The 14170-nt window shown below is 38.9% G+C and overlaps 1 protein-coding gene across 2 annotated transcripts in view; it reads left to right on the top strand.

Moving 5' to 3' along the window:
• pms2 (PMS1 homolog 2, mismatch repair system component) overlaps positions 1–14170 on the top strand; it is a 36660-nt gene that overhangs the window by 4008 nt on the left and 18482 nt on the right. For both annotated transcript variants that reach the window (XM_060840200.1, XM_060840199.1), the window contains 6 exons: positions 43–182; positions 1567–1653; positions 4204–4306; positions 4889–5072; positions 6173–6340; positions 13445–13542. In XM_060840200.1, coding sequence (XP_060696183.1) covers positions 43–182; positions 1567–1653; positions 4204–4306; positions 4889–5072; positions 6173–6340; positions 13445–13542 — 780 coding nt within the window. The remainder of the gene's footprint in view (positions 1–42; positions 183–1566; positions 1654–4203; positions 4307–4888; positions 5073–6172; positions 6341–13444; positions 13543–14170) is intronic.

Raw genomic sequence — 14170 nt, 5'->3', positions numbered from 1 at the left:
TGTGATTTTGTTTCAATACTATTCAATTTTCTATTGATTTAGCTCAGCGCCTGCAAGAGTCATCCAGCAAATTGACCGACAGTCAGTTCACCAGATTTGTTCAGGGCAAGTTGTGTTAAGCCTTAGCACTGCTGTAAAAGAGTTGGTGGAAAACAGTCTGGATGCTGGAGCTACTAATATTGGTGAGGACAAAAATGAATAATCCCAACTTGCATGACTTTTCAACAATTTACCTTTATATACTGAGCAGGAAGTAGCTCTTTCAAGAAACTAGTAGGATCAAATTAGGTTAATGACCTCTCTCTGTGATGTACCACTCTATGATTTTTAAAAAAATGTTGTTCCATGTTTTCTACACAACTGTTTTGAAGAGATCCTCTTTGTTCCTTAGTTATATGTCAGTTGACAAATTGGCAAATGCCAACATCAGTTTGTATTTTTCAACTGTAATGTTTACACAGTTCCCCATGGTACTTAACAAAAGGGGCAGGAGCTTTCGATGAGGGACATAGGAAGTGATTGAAGGTGCAGTCAAAGTGAATTTTGTGGAGGCTCTTGAAACTAATGGGAGATTTGAAAGCTGCATCTTTTGTATACATTAGCAATTGACAATTTCTTAAAGATTGCATTTATGGCCAGTTCTGCTGCTTATTGGAACACTGTATGCATTTATACAATTAGAGTGATGCTTATAACCTGACATTGAACAGCTCAATCAACCATGGTAGCTTGTGATTACACCAAAAACACTGAGTCCATAGACAGCTTTCTACAGCAGTCTGAGTGGCAGTATAGCAATTACAATTATGTTAATTCAGCATACACAGTTATAATAATTAGCTGTCCAATTGTTTCAGCAAGAAGAATGCTGGAGCAGTTAAAATCTCCAGAATTCCGGAGTGGTTCAAATTAATAACTCCATAATTGACTGGAACTTTATAAGTTATAAATACTAAGGTCAATGTACCATTACAATTATGCAATTTTCTAACTTACAATTATAATAAACATGTGCTATTAGGCTGCTTGTGCCCTTATAGCAAGGAATAGAGGAGATGGCAAAACCAGCAACTTTGTGTCTGAAGGTGGATATTGGAGGCCATTTTTAATTGTACTACTCTGTATCATGTGATGGTATCACACAGTTTGTTTCATAAGATGCTTCCATTAATGACAAATGATGACAGCACTGTTTGGTGTTTAAGTACTCACAGTAATTGCATCTGAGTTGCAGTTTGTTCATTCAATAATTGGTACTATCGCTGATTTACTTAACACAACGTGAAGGGCAACTTGACAGTTCTAGTAATGGCAAATGATTTTCAGTACTAGCGCACTTTAAGTACAGGCGTATGTTCATGTAAATATAAACTTAAGTAGTGAATAAACTGTATTTTCTATAAAGGACAACCATTTGCTAGTACAACACTGAACAGCTACTATGTGAAAAACCATTCTGGCTGTTGCAGCTGAATCTTTGACTACATTCAAGATGACCTGCATCCACGCAAGAAATATCTAATACTTTAATTTTTATTCCCAGAATTTATGTTGTATGTTTTTCAGATATCAGATTGAAAGAATTTGGAGCAAATTTGATTGAAGTATCAGACAACGGGGATGGAGTGGAAGAGAAAAACTTTGAAGGGCTGAGTAAGTTTTATTTTGGACTGCTGTCCTTTATATGCAGAGATCTGAAGTGTAAGGATGCAGATGTTGTGCTGCAGTTGTACAAAACCCTGGTTAGACCCCATGTTGAGTACTGTGAGCAGATCTGGACACCACACTTTATGAATGATATATTGGCCTTGGCAGGAGTACAACATTGTTTACAAGAATGATACTTGGACTTCAAGAGTTATGAAGAGAGATTATACAAATGAGCCCTTTCTTCTCTAGAATTTACAAGGGTAAGGGAGTCTTAAAGATATTAATAGGAAAAGACAGGGTAGGTACAGATAAACTATTTCGTCTGGTTGGAGATTCTAGGACTGGGGCATAGTGTTGGGCGGCACGGTGGCACAGTGGTTAGCACTGCTGCCTCACAGCGCCTGAGACCCGGGTTCAATTCCCGACTCAGGCGACAGACTGTGTGGAGTTTGCACGTTCTCCCCGTGACTGCGTGGGTTTCCTCCGGGTGCTCCGGTTTCCTCCCACAGTCCAAAGATGTGCGGGTCAGGTGAATTGGCCATGCTAAATTGCCCGTAGTGTTAGGTAAGGGGTAAATGTAGGGGTATGGGTGGGTTGCGCTTCGGCGGGTCGGTGTGGACTTGTTGGGCCGAAGGGCCTGTTTCCACACTGTAAGTCTAATCTAATCTAATCTAATTAAGGCCAGACCATTCAGGAGTGATATAAGGATGCACTTCTGCATTCAAAGGATAGTAGATGTTTGGAACTTATTCACAAATGGTAGTGGATGCTAACTCAGCTGTTAATTTTAAATCTGAGGTAAATAATTTTTTGTCAAGCAGATGTATTAAGGGATATGGGCCAGAGACAGATTTATGGAGTTTGGCCACAGAACAGGAGAAAGTGAGGACTGCAAATGCTGGAGAGCAGAGTCAAAGAGTGTGGTGCTGGAAAAGCACAGCCAGTCAGGCAGCATCCAAGGAGCAGGAGAGTGCTGTCGATTCTCCTGTTCCTAGGATGCTGCCTAACTGGCTGTGCTTTTCCAGCACTACTCTCTAGGCCACAGATCAGCCATAACCTCATGGAATGGCAAAATGTGTTTGAAGGGCTGTCCAACTGCTGTTCCTCTGTTCCAGTTTAAAAACAATTACGATTTCTGAATGATAAATGGCAAGCAACCCAGGCTTTTACATTTGATGGTTGTTAAAATGTGAAGGATCCCTTAAATTAAATTTAACAGTCTTTAATCAAATGTTCCAGCCAAACCTGATAAACTGTTTCTTCAAAGACATCTTCACTCAATTTCATTTGCCACTGAAATTCAAATTTCATTCTATTTAGAGTTTCATGTGATAGATTGCAGCAGAAGTTGTTCTCCCAAAGCAATCAGTTGCTTGCAGTTAGACACTGATGACATTGCTTATGAAAATGTTCATTGAGGCCTGTGTGTTATGTATAACATATATAAAATGAGTAGAGTTGATGTATTAAAACTGTCCATTCAGTCGTGAATGTACATAATTTAAAAGATCTGCTTGTAGATTTTATAATATGAAATGTTTAAGTTTGTTGTGAAATACTTTAATTATTTCACTTAGTTTGCAGTAGAGCTGTACCCCAAAGATCTGTTAGGGGATAAGGTTAATTGAAATGCTGAAACTGAGATGAAACTTCATCACATCCCAGTTAAATTCAGATGTTCTTAAGACTAAAGTAGACAAATAAATAACTTTATAGTCATTCCCAAAGTGGTTATGCATATGTTACATGATATACTGGCAAAGGATATAGGAAGGAGAGTTCAAACAATTAATTTACAAAGTCAGCTAGTCATCAAGTGCTAGTAACTATTGACATTACAAAATTTAATTGCAAATGTTGATATGTACAGTGGGAAATATTGAGGAAAATAGCAGATCAAAGATTATGAAAATAAAAAGTAAATTTTGAGAGGAGAAAGTGTACAACTAACACAAGAATTTAAATATGTTTATGGATTAGTAAACTTTAATTTGTGATGTAGTCTTAAAATGTAGTGAATTCTGTTGTATACACTTTCAAGAATCAAATAAGCAATTGACTATTAAATAATAAAACATTTTGTTATTACTGTGGAATACCATACTGACCATTTAGCACTTTGATTTGGGTTTTAACTCATCCTGGACTCCTATTCAAAGTCTGATAGTTACTGCTGCAAGACTATGATGTAATTTGCCAAATTGTGACACTGAATGGATTTAGTAAGTTTAAAAGTTAAAAATTGTACCTTTCTTTGATGTAAGAAAATAAATACTGTTTCAATGAAAAACTGAAACATGAATATAAATGTCGAAGAGATGTTTATATTGATCCTGAGTGAACAGGGTAACATCAATATTCCTCATCTTGGTTATGTTTTGATTGAATTCTAATGTCAGATTTAAAGCTGGAATAATTTATATAAGTTTGAAAATTTTAATAGTTTTGAAAGATTTGTTAGTGAAATGTAAAAATTTGTCTAAACATAATTGTGAATCTGAATTAGTTATTGTAATTACATTTGCATATCATATTTGTTTATTGATTTGAAAGCACTGAAGCATTACACTTCCAAGTTGCAAGATTTCTCTGACCTCTTACACGTGGAGACCTTTGGATTTAGAGGTGAAGCTTTGAGCTCCTTGTGTGCTCTAAGGTATTATACCTTCAGCATTACATGATGTTGCACTGTTAATGTGATCAGCATTATTTTTGTACTTACAGACTGGAATTTTGTGAATTTTGTGAAATACTAGAGGTGACAGGCTGTGAGGTAAAACCACCTTTTATGTCCATAAACATTTTTTTATTGAAATGTAGATGATGGATACCAAGGTAGGAAATGATAGACTGGTAAGAGTGAATGTAGACTTTGACAAAGAAATGTGTATGAATTGCATTTTAAGGGAGGATAGAACAGTTCAGATTCTTAGAGAGTGACTTCCAAAGAGCTCGTCCAATGCAGCTGAAGGCTCTGCCTCAAATCATAAAAGGCCACAATCATAGATGCACAATATTTAGGAGTGAATATAAACAGTCGGACTTATGAGTGAGAACAAGGGTTCGGAATGAAATTATTTCTTACATTATAAAAATGACAATGCTTTGTAAATGCTTTACTAGGTGTAGTTTGGAGTATACGTATTATTTAAATCCAGTGGTTTCGTTGTGATTTAATTTTAAGGGATCTAGCAGGGCCAGGATTATGCAGTTAAAGCCATCCTTTTGTTCTCACCAGTGACGTTAGTATCGTGACATGTCACAAAAACGCCAAGGTTGGAACTCGTCTGGTTTTTGACCATAATGGGCAAATCAGTGAAAAGATGCCATATCCTCGACAGCAAGGGACAACAGTTACGGTTCAGCAGTTGTTTTGCACATTACCAGTCAGGCATAAAGAATTTCAGCGAAATATTAAAAAGGTGAGTTTGTTTTTTATTTCATTTTTCATGAAATACATTCTAACTGCCAGCGCTCTATATTTTATATACTTACAACTCTTCCCTAGGTTGTAGGGAAGCTGCCAGTCTCCAATGCAGTTAGGAGAGTGAGATAGTTAAAGGACTGGAATTCTGATATTTATAACGTTCAGCAGTGACATACTGCCGGTAACAATAGTGGCTAGAACTTACAGACAGTCAGAAAGAGTAGTAAATGTCAGAAATATGCAAAATCTTTATATTGCATATATATTTTGGTCAGAATTATTTGTAAGAACCTGCCTTTGAATAACTATAGACTTATTAAGGGTCTCATTGCACTTTTATTTGTATTTCCATTTCAAGCATGTTTGGTTTTTTAACATTAGTTTCTGAAATAGAACAGAACATTCAGCCCAAAAGGTCTGTGGAGGTGTTTGTCCTCCAAACAAACCACTCCCCCTACTTAGTCTAGTTCTATCAGAATAACTTATTTTGTTCCGTGTTACCTTGTGTTTATCTAGCTTCATCTTAAATGTGTGTTACAAGTATAAGCTTAGGTACTTCATTCTTCAGCAAGTTTTATTGCCCTGCTATAAGAAGGATGGTTTCAAAATGAAAAAGGTGTAAAAGAAAATTTACAAAGATGTTCCCAAGACTGAAGGGTTTGAGGTGGATAGGCTGGAGCATAGGAGGCTGAGGAGTGACCTTCTAGATGTTTATAAAATCATGAGGGGCAATGATAAGGTAATTTGCAAGGTTTTTTCTCCACTGTAGGGGAGTCCAAAACTAGAGAGCATAGGTTTAAAGTGAAAGTGGAAAGATTTAAAAAGGATCTGAGGGGCAACTTTTTCTCACAGAAGGTGTGCATATATGCAATGACCAGGTTGTGGGAGGAAGTGGTAGAAGTGGATACAAGTTAAAAGACATTTGCACAGGTGCATGGATTTGAAAGGGAGGGAGCGTTTAGGAAACCTAATTGGTTAGGCCAAAGAGCCTGTTTCAATGCTGTAGGACTATAATATTCATCCTGTACTTTTTAAAAAAAAGGTTAAATTTTCAAACTGCACTTCTATAAAACTAATATTGTTTTTGTTAAAAAGGAATACAGTAAAATGGCACAGGTGCTGCAGGCCTATTGCATCATTTCTACTGGCATACGGATAAATTGTACGAATCAGGTTGGACAAGGAAAAAGGAACCCTGTTTTTTGTACCAGTGGATGCACCACTTTGAAGGAAAACATCAGTGCATTGTTTGGATCAAAACAGGTAAAATATTCATATTGCATCTGCCCAGTGCAGAAGTTGAATATTTAAGGATCCCAAGTACATCAGCAAAGCTCCCTACTCTTTGAATAATGCCTTGGGATCCTTAAATATTCACTCAACTGGCATGAGGGATCTTGGTGTAAATGCCTCATATTAAAGTATGAGGGAGTACTCACATGGCAGAGCATGGTTGCCTGTATCAGAGCTAATTTCATTCCTACCCAGTTGAAGTTGGTTTCTCCCAGCTAATTCTTAACCTGCTTATCCTTTTTCATATCCAACATAAATTTTATGATACAATCATCACTGTCCCCCAAATGTAACCCCGTGATCACTTGGCCCACCTCTTTTTCAATAATCTAGTCCAGAAATGCATCCTTTCTCATTGGCCTGCAAACATTCTGCTATAGAAAATTCTCTGAACAGACTCTAGGAAATTTTGCCTCTCTTTCATTTTCACACTACTATCCTGGACTATATTTATATAATTAAGTCCACCATTATAACTACTTCATAATTCTTCCTCTTCCTTGTAATTTGCTTGCAAATTTGTTCATCTACATCCTTCCCACTAGTTGATGTCCTATAGACTACACTGAGTAATATAATTGCATATTTTTGTTCCTTAGCTATAGCCAAGTAAATTTTGGCCTTGAACACTCTGGGATGTCCTCTGTCTCCAGAACTGCAAAGCTCTTCTTGATCAAATACATCACCAACATTTCTTTTAAACCCTTCCTATCTTTCCTGAGCACAAGTATATCCAAGAATATTCAATACCCAATCTTACCCTTGACTGGGTGTGCATTATTGCCCCAGTATCATGTTTCTACATGGCTATCTGCATGTATAATGCACCAGCCTTATTTTCCACACTCTACACATTCATGGTAACCCTAACCTAAGCTTTATTATTTTCTCCGTTACACTGAACCCTTCCAACATCTTACTCTTTCCTACTTTAGTAGTATTTGTCAGTTTCTTAATATTATTTGTACAGTGGTATCCCTCTTTAATATTACTTCCTGGCTCCCACACCAGTATCCACTTCAAACCCTTAATAATGCTAGAAAAATTGCAGTACAAGAAAATTGCTTCTGGTCTGTTTAGGTTAACCCATCTGGTCTGTACAGATCCCATTTCCCCTGATTCCAGGGTTCCAACAATCTGAAACCTTATATCCTGCAATCCTCCAGCCACACATTAGTCTGTTCTTTTCTCTTTCATGTGATACTGAGAGTAAAACTTTGAGGTATTGCCTGTTAATTTCCTGTTTAGCCTATGGTTAGTTCCCGCATTTGGACCTGCATCTCTCTATTGCCTATGTTGTCGGTACCATGGAACAGAATGCACATCTCAGTGGTCCAAGCTGTTAGATAATAAAACCTACTACTGAGAAAAGAAACAAGATTCACAAGCTGCTTACAACACCTCTTCTCTTGTCACTTAAATATAAGGAATTTCATTTAAATAATTCATTTAACCTTTACTATCAAAATTTTTATAAAATTTCTCCAGCTTGGATCAACTTGTTCACTTTGAATAAAAGAAAATAAAGCTACATTGATTAGCTGAATGCAATGTACAATCCTCAGGAGATGTCACAGTTTGATATTTTCCTCACTTGTCAGTGATCCTAACCTACTTCACAATCCTAACCGTCTGCTTCATTGTAATGCTGACCAGTTCACACTTCTCCCTATCTGTTTCACAAAGATCCTGATCTACTTTACTTCACACTTGATGGATGGTGTTCCTTTATTGATCCTAATCACTTGTACACTCCTCCCAGTCTGCATCACACGCTCTAGACCTGCTAGTGCAAAATAACCTGCTTGCTTGCCTGTGAAGCAGTCAGGAAAGAGTGTGAATTCAGGATCTTTGCAAATCTGATAGGGAAAAGTGTGAAACAGATCAGCATTACAGTGAAGCAAATGGGGAACGATGTAGAGCAGTCTTAAAATATAGTTGGAATTTTTAAAATTCATATTGATATTGTATGGGATGTTTATTCTTTTTAGCTTGTGCTTGAGATGCGGCTCTAGCTGGGAGAAGTGAAGATGGTTGAGATGGTTAGATGCCTATTTATGGGCAGTTCAGGATCGGTAGTTGCCCTCTCCGGGCAGGGAGTGAGTTCCCCTACTCAGCGCTATTGGTGCTTTATATGTTGGTTTGTTTTCTGGTTTTTCTTGTTTTTATTCTTAATAATTTTGTATGTTTGTTAAATGTAATGGTTTTAGTTTATGTAGTTTTTATATTTGGTGGACCATGCGACCCTAAGGCTCAGCAATTTGTGTTTCGGGTTCCTCCTCTGTGGAATTTAAATGTAGAAGATTATGGCTAATGATTTGATTACATGTGTACCTGGAATATCAAGGGAAGTCACTCACCAATTAAGAGGAAGAAGGTACTCTTGAGTCTTAGAAAGGAGAAGGTGGATTTGCTTTGTTACAGGAGACACATTTGGATGACAAGGAGCATCTGAAATTACAACAGAATGGCTTTGACTGAGTTTATTTTTCATAATTTAATACCGGAAGTAAAGGAGTGGCTATATTGATTAGGAAAAATCTCTCATTTAAATTGTTAGAATGTGTTAAAGACACATAGGGAGATTTGTAATTCTTAAAGTCTTGATAAATGGGGAAGAATATGGTATTTTAAATGTTTATTGTCTCCCATCTCATCCTCTTAAATTCTTGATAGATGCTTTTTCTAAACTGATAAGTCTCAAGTCTCGGCACATCGTTATTGGGGGAGATTTTAACTGCCTCATGGACCCCACTGTAGATAGATTGCCTAAAGGTCCCTCGATACCCTCCGCACAAACTAAACAGTCATTGGGTTTGTGTGGGGAATTAGGGTTGGCGGACATCTGGAGGTGTCTCCACCCTACAGGAAGGAATTTCACGTTTTTCTCCAATAAGCATAGATGTCACACGAGGATTGATTTTTTTTCTGACCCCTGCGGTAACCCTGGATCTGGTGGCATCCTGTACTATTGATAATATTGTCACCTTTGATCATGTTCCAGTGCACCTCATGGTTAAGATTAAGGATGTTATAGTGGATTCAAGGTACTGGCGAATGGAGCCCTTTATTCTCATGGACAGTAAGTTTGTGGAGTATGTCTCTTGGGAATTTCGGGCATTCCTAGACATCAACATAGGCTCGGTTGATAGCTCATCTCTTCTTTGGGAAACTGCCAAAGCTTATGCCAGGGGTTAGTTATTTCATATTCCACCAGTAGGAAATGGCAGAAAGGTGAGCATCTTCGTCTCCTTGAAGCACGGTTGAAGGCAGCAGAGAAGGCCTATTTTGACAGACCCTTGTTGGTCAAACTACAGAGGATTACGGCCCTGCGGTCTGCACTAAATTCCGTGCTCACACAGATGGCAAAGAAGGAGCTGGCTTTTGCAAAGCAAAGGCTATATGAGCATGATGACAAGCCAGGCAAATACTTAGCATACCTTGCCAGAAAGAGAAGTGCCCCACAAACCATTACAGCGATTAGGGAAGGGTATGGGAACCTAACATGTGATTCTAAAAAGATTAATGTGGCATTTCAGAGATTCTACTCTAAGTTATATCAGTCTGAGAATTGTTAGGAGGGGCAGGCCAAAATGGAATCCTTTTTTAGAGATCTAAAGCTCCCAGGTGTGACTCCCAAACAACAGTCCTTTCTCAATGCCCCATTATCAGAGCAGGAAGTGCAGGAAGCTGTGAGGCATCTTCAGAGTGGAAAGGTGCCCAGCCCTGGCGGACTTCCCAGTGAATTCTATAAGAAATTTATAAGTATACTGTCAAGCCCGATGCTGAATATGTTTAATGATTCATACAGGCATGATTGTCTCCCACCATCTCTGAGAGAGGCCAATATTTCACTTATCTTTTTAAAAAAAAGGAAGGATCCGGAAGACTGTACTTCATACAGGCCCATCTTGCTCTTAAATGTGGACTTTAAGATCCTCCCTAAGGCTTTCGTGTTAAGGCTGGAGACTGTGTTACCCTCTATTATTAAAAAGGATCAGACAGGCTTCATAAAAGGTCGCAGATCCTCCAATAATGTTAGGAGGCTGCTTAACATAATTCAATCATGCCAACAGCAGTCAATACAGGGATTGGTGATTTCTTTAGATGCAGAGAAGGCATTTAACCGTACCTTTTCTATACTCTAAACCAGTTTGGTCTGGGCAAAGTTTTCATAAGATGGGTAACGGTTCTCTACAGTGTACCTCTTGCGGCGATCATTACTAACGGGGTATGATCAAGCAATTTTAATATTTCTGGGGGCAGCTATCAGGACTGTCCCCTTTCACCATTACTTTTTACGTTGGTGATTGAACCGTTGGCAGAGGTCATTCGTGGAGATCTTAAAATATCAGCTCCAGAAGTGGGGTCAAAATTACACAAGATCTCGCTGTATGCAGACAATGTTCTAATTTTCTTGACAAATCAGTGCCTTGCCTGATACAATGCATTCACGCGTTTGGTGCTTTTTCAGGGTATAAGATTAATTTTGCTAAATCAGAGGCTATGCCTATGGGTGGTCTTACAAAAGAGTTGGCTCTTGAGAGTGACTATAGATTCCCCTGTAGGTGGTCACGGGGGGTTTTGTGTATTTGGGCATAATGATTACTCCAGTTCTGGATTGGCTGTTCAAAGCCTATTTTACTCAATTATTTGAAAAAATTAAACAAGATCTCCAAAGATGGGAGGCACTTCCAGTCTCATTGGGTCAGATAGCACTTATTAAGATGAATATTCTCCCTCGTTTGCTAAATCTTATACGGATGCTCCCCCTGATTTTCAATAAACAAACGCTCAGGAGACTGAACAGTTGGTTCAGTTCCTTTATCTGGCACCGTAAACGGCCCCTCATTAAATTTGCCAAACTGCAGTTGCCTCACAGATTGGGGGGAGAAGACTTTCCGGACATTAAGAATTACCAATTAAGCTTGCTTTTGACCTGCGTGAGTGATTGGGTTTGTGGGGATCCTCTTTCAATATGGCTAGATATCGAAGCCTCCTAGGCAAGGTACCCCCTTAACAGTTTGCTGTTTTTGGACAAGGTGAGGATAGTTAGGGAATATTGCCAAAACCCAATAGTCATCAATACTGTTAAAGCATGGAGGGCAATTTGGCAAGGTAATATTGGCAAAACATCTTTGTTTACACTTTTAGTGGGTATGCCGGGTTTTCAACTGATAGATTCAGGATTTAAACACTGGGCAGCTAGGGGTATATCTTGAATGGGTGATTTACTTAGATTTAGATTACTTATAGTGTAGAAACAGGCCCTTCGGCTGAAGCGCACCCACCCAGACCCATTCCCCTACATTTACCTCTGCACCTAACACTACGGGCAATTTAGCAGTTCGCCTAACCTGCACATTTTTGGACTGTGGGAGCAAACCGGAGCATCCGGCGGAAACCCACACAGACACGGGGAGAATGTGCAAATTCCACACAGTCAGTCGCCTGAGGTGGATATTGAACCCGGGTCTCCGGCGCTGTGAGGCAGCAGTGCTAACCACTGTGCTACCGTGCCGCCCACAAATTATTTGAGGGAGATGCAATGATGTCCTTTGATCGGTTAGTATGGAAGTACGAGTTACCTAACAGAGATCTCTTTCGTTTTTTTCAAGTTGGGGATTTTATTCAAAAAAAGGCCACACTTTTGACTGATCGCTACAAATCTGACATAGAAAGAGGGTTACTAAGGGCTAAGTGTACACTCTCTGTCAGTACTTTATATCACCAACTGGGGGATGCCACCTCAGATGAGTCTGATTGATTCTGCAAGGTGTGGGAAAGAGAGCTGGATGTTGAAGTTTCTTCAGAGGCATGGAAGATATTTGCGAGAATGCAAGGAAGATATCAATTTGCAATAGGACCCATGCTTTACAGTTGAAGATTCTTCACAGAGTCCACTTAGCCCCAGATCGTTTGTCAAAATTTAAACCGGGGTATCTTCAGCATGTCCCAAGTGCAAAGTCTGCACAAGCACTCTTACCCATTGTCTTGTGACAGGCTTCAAACATATTGGAGTGCTATGGGGGGTGCAATGGAGAGGATTATAGGCGTAGGGGTGGAGAAGGACTCTATTTCTCTCCTTTTGGGCCTACCCATTGTATTTCCTGCAGACGCACATAAGAAAAAACTTTTCAATATTCTTACTTTCTGTGCAAGGAAGAATATCTTGCTAGGTTGGATATCCGAAAACCCCCCAGGCCTGTCGGGTTGACAGAAGATTGTTATGGAGCATATTCCCCTGGATTTTCTCACAAATATGGTACAACACAAAACTGAGAATTTTTACAAGACATGGCAACCCTTTTTGAAATACCTGGACACAGATTTATCTGCCACACTAACAAGGGCTTTTATATAGCCGTAATGATTGTGTTTCATGAGTCCAATATGCAGGGAGGGAGGAGCTGTGAATGTATGAGTGTTTTGTTTGGCTGAGTTATTACTATTCATTTGTTTGTTGTTAGATATTTATTTATTTAGTTAAATAACTAGTTTAGGTTTTTTTAAATTTTATATTTCTCTATATGTGTTTATACATTCGTACAGGAGGGTGGGTTGGGGAATTGTTTTTTATAATTTGGGTTTAGTTTTGTACTAATTTTGTACTTTTTTGAATTGCATTGTTTCGTATTTGTTGTAATATTTAAAAGTCTATTTTTTCTTAATAAAAATCTATTATAAACATAAATAAGTTGGAATGAAATTTTACAAACACTTAGTAATTTTATGCCTCTACTAGTAATTTACTGTTGTGAAAGCCGAATGTTACCACCCATGCGATTATTTACATATATTAAAAATGTCAGAGCTTCTTGTCACATTAATAGCTTTTTAGGCATTGCTATGTACCCAGGATTAAAATAGAGAAGTGCATTGTGGTAATCTGGAATGTCCTATTTAAAAGGACAGTGGAAGCAAATTTGGTAACAACTTTCAAAGACATTCAAATGAATGAAAAGTAGGATTATAGGTCTGACTGGTTCGTACTTTCAAAGAAGTATGATGAGACAAATTATACGTTTCTGTTCCAAATGATTTAATGTAGCATTTGTTTTCTGTGCTTTCCAGTTACAGAATGTTATTCCTTTTGTTCAACAAAGCCCAAGTGAGGCAATTTGTGAAGATTATGGAATTAATTCTACTGACATTCCTGTAAAGCTCTACAGGTCAGTTATGATTAATAGGTTAATAAATGGAGTTACATTATAGATATAATTGTGACAACACAGGGAGAAAATGAGGACTGCAGATGCTGGAGTTCAGAGTCGAGAGTGTAGTGCTGGAAAAGGAGAGTATATCAGTCAGCATCCAAGGATCAAGAGAATCGATGTTTCAGGCATAAGCTCCTCATCAGGAATCAGGCTTGTGGGATGGTGCTCAGAGATGAATTGGAGGGGCTGGGGTTGGGGACAGGTAGTTGGGAAAGCGATAGGTGGATGAAAGTGAGGGAGAGGGTGATAGGTCAGAAAGGGGAGTGATAGACAGGTCAGGAATCAGGCTTGTGGGATGGGGCTCAGATGAATTGGAGGAGGTGGGGTTGAGGAAAGGTAGCTGGGAAAGCAATAGGTGGATGAAAGTGAGGGAGAGGGTGATAGGTCAGAAAGGGAGTGATGGATGGGTCTGGAGGGTGGTGCCCAGTTGGAGACTTGGGAGTGGAATAATGTGGGGGGAGGGGAAATGAGGAAGTTGTTGAGATCCACATTTATCCCATGTGGTTGCAGGGTCCCAAGGAGGAATATGAGGCATTCCTCCTCCAGGCATCGGGTAGTAATTGTTTGGCGGTGGAGGCCCAGG

Source organism: Hemiscyllium ocellatum, chromosome 20 (genome assembly GCF_020745735.1).
Source record: "Hemiscyllium ocellatum isolate sHemOce1 chromosome 20, sHemOce1.pat.X.cur, whole genome shotgun sequence".
Lineage (NCBI taxonomy): Eukaryota > Metazoa > Chordata > Chondrichthyes > Orectolobiformes > Hemiscylliidae > Hemiscyllium > Hemiscyllium ocellatum.
This window is presented reverse-complemented; position numbering and strand designations above follow the sequence as displayed.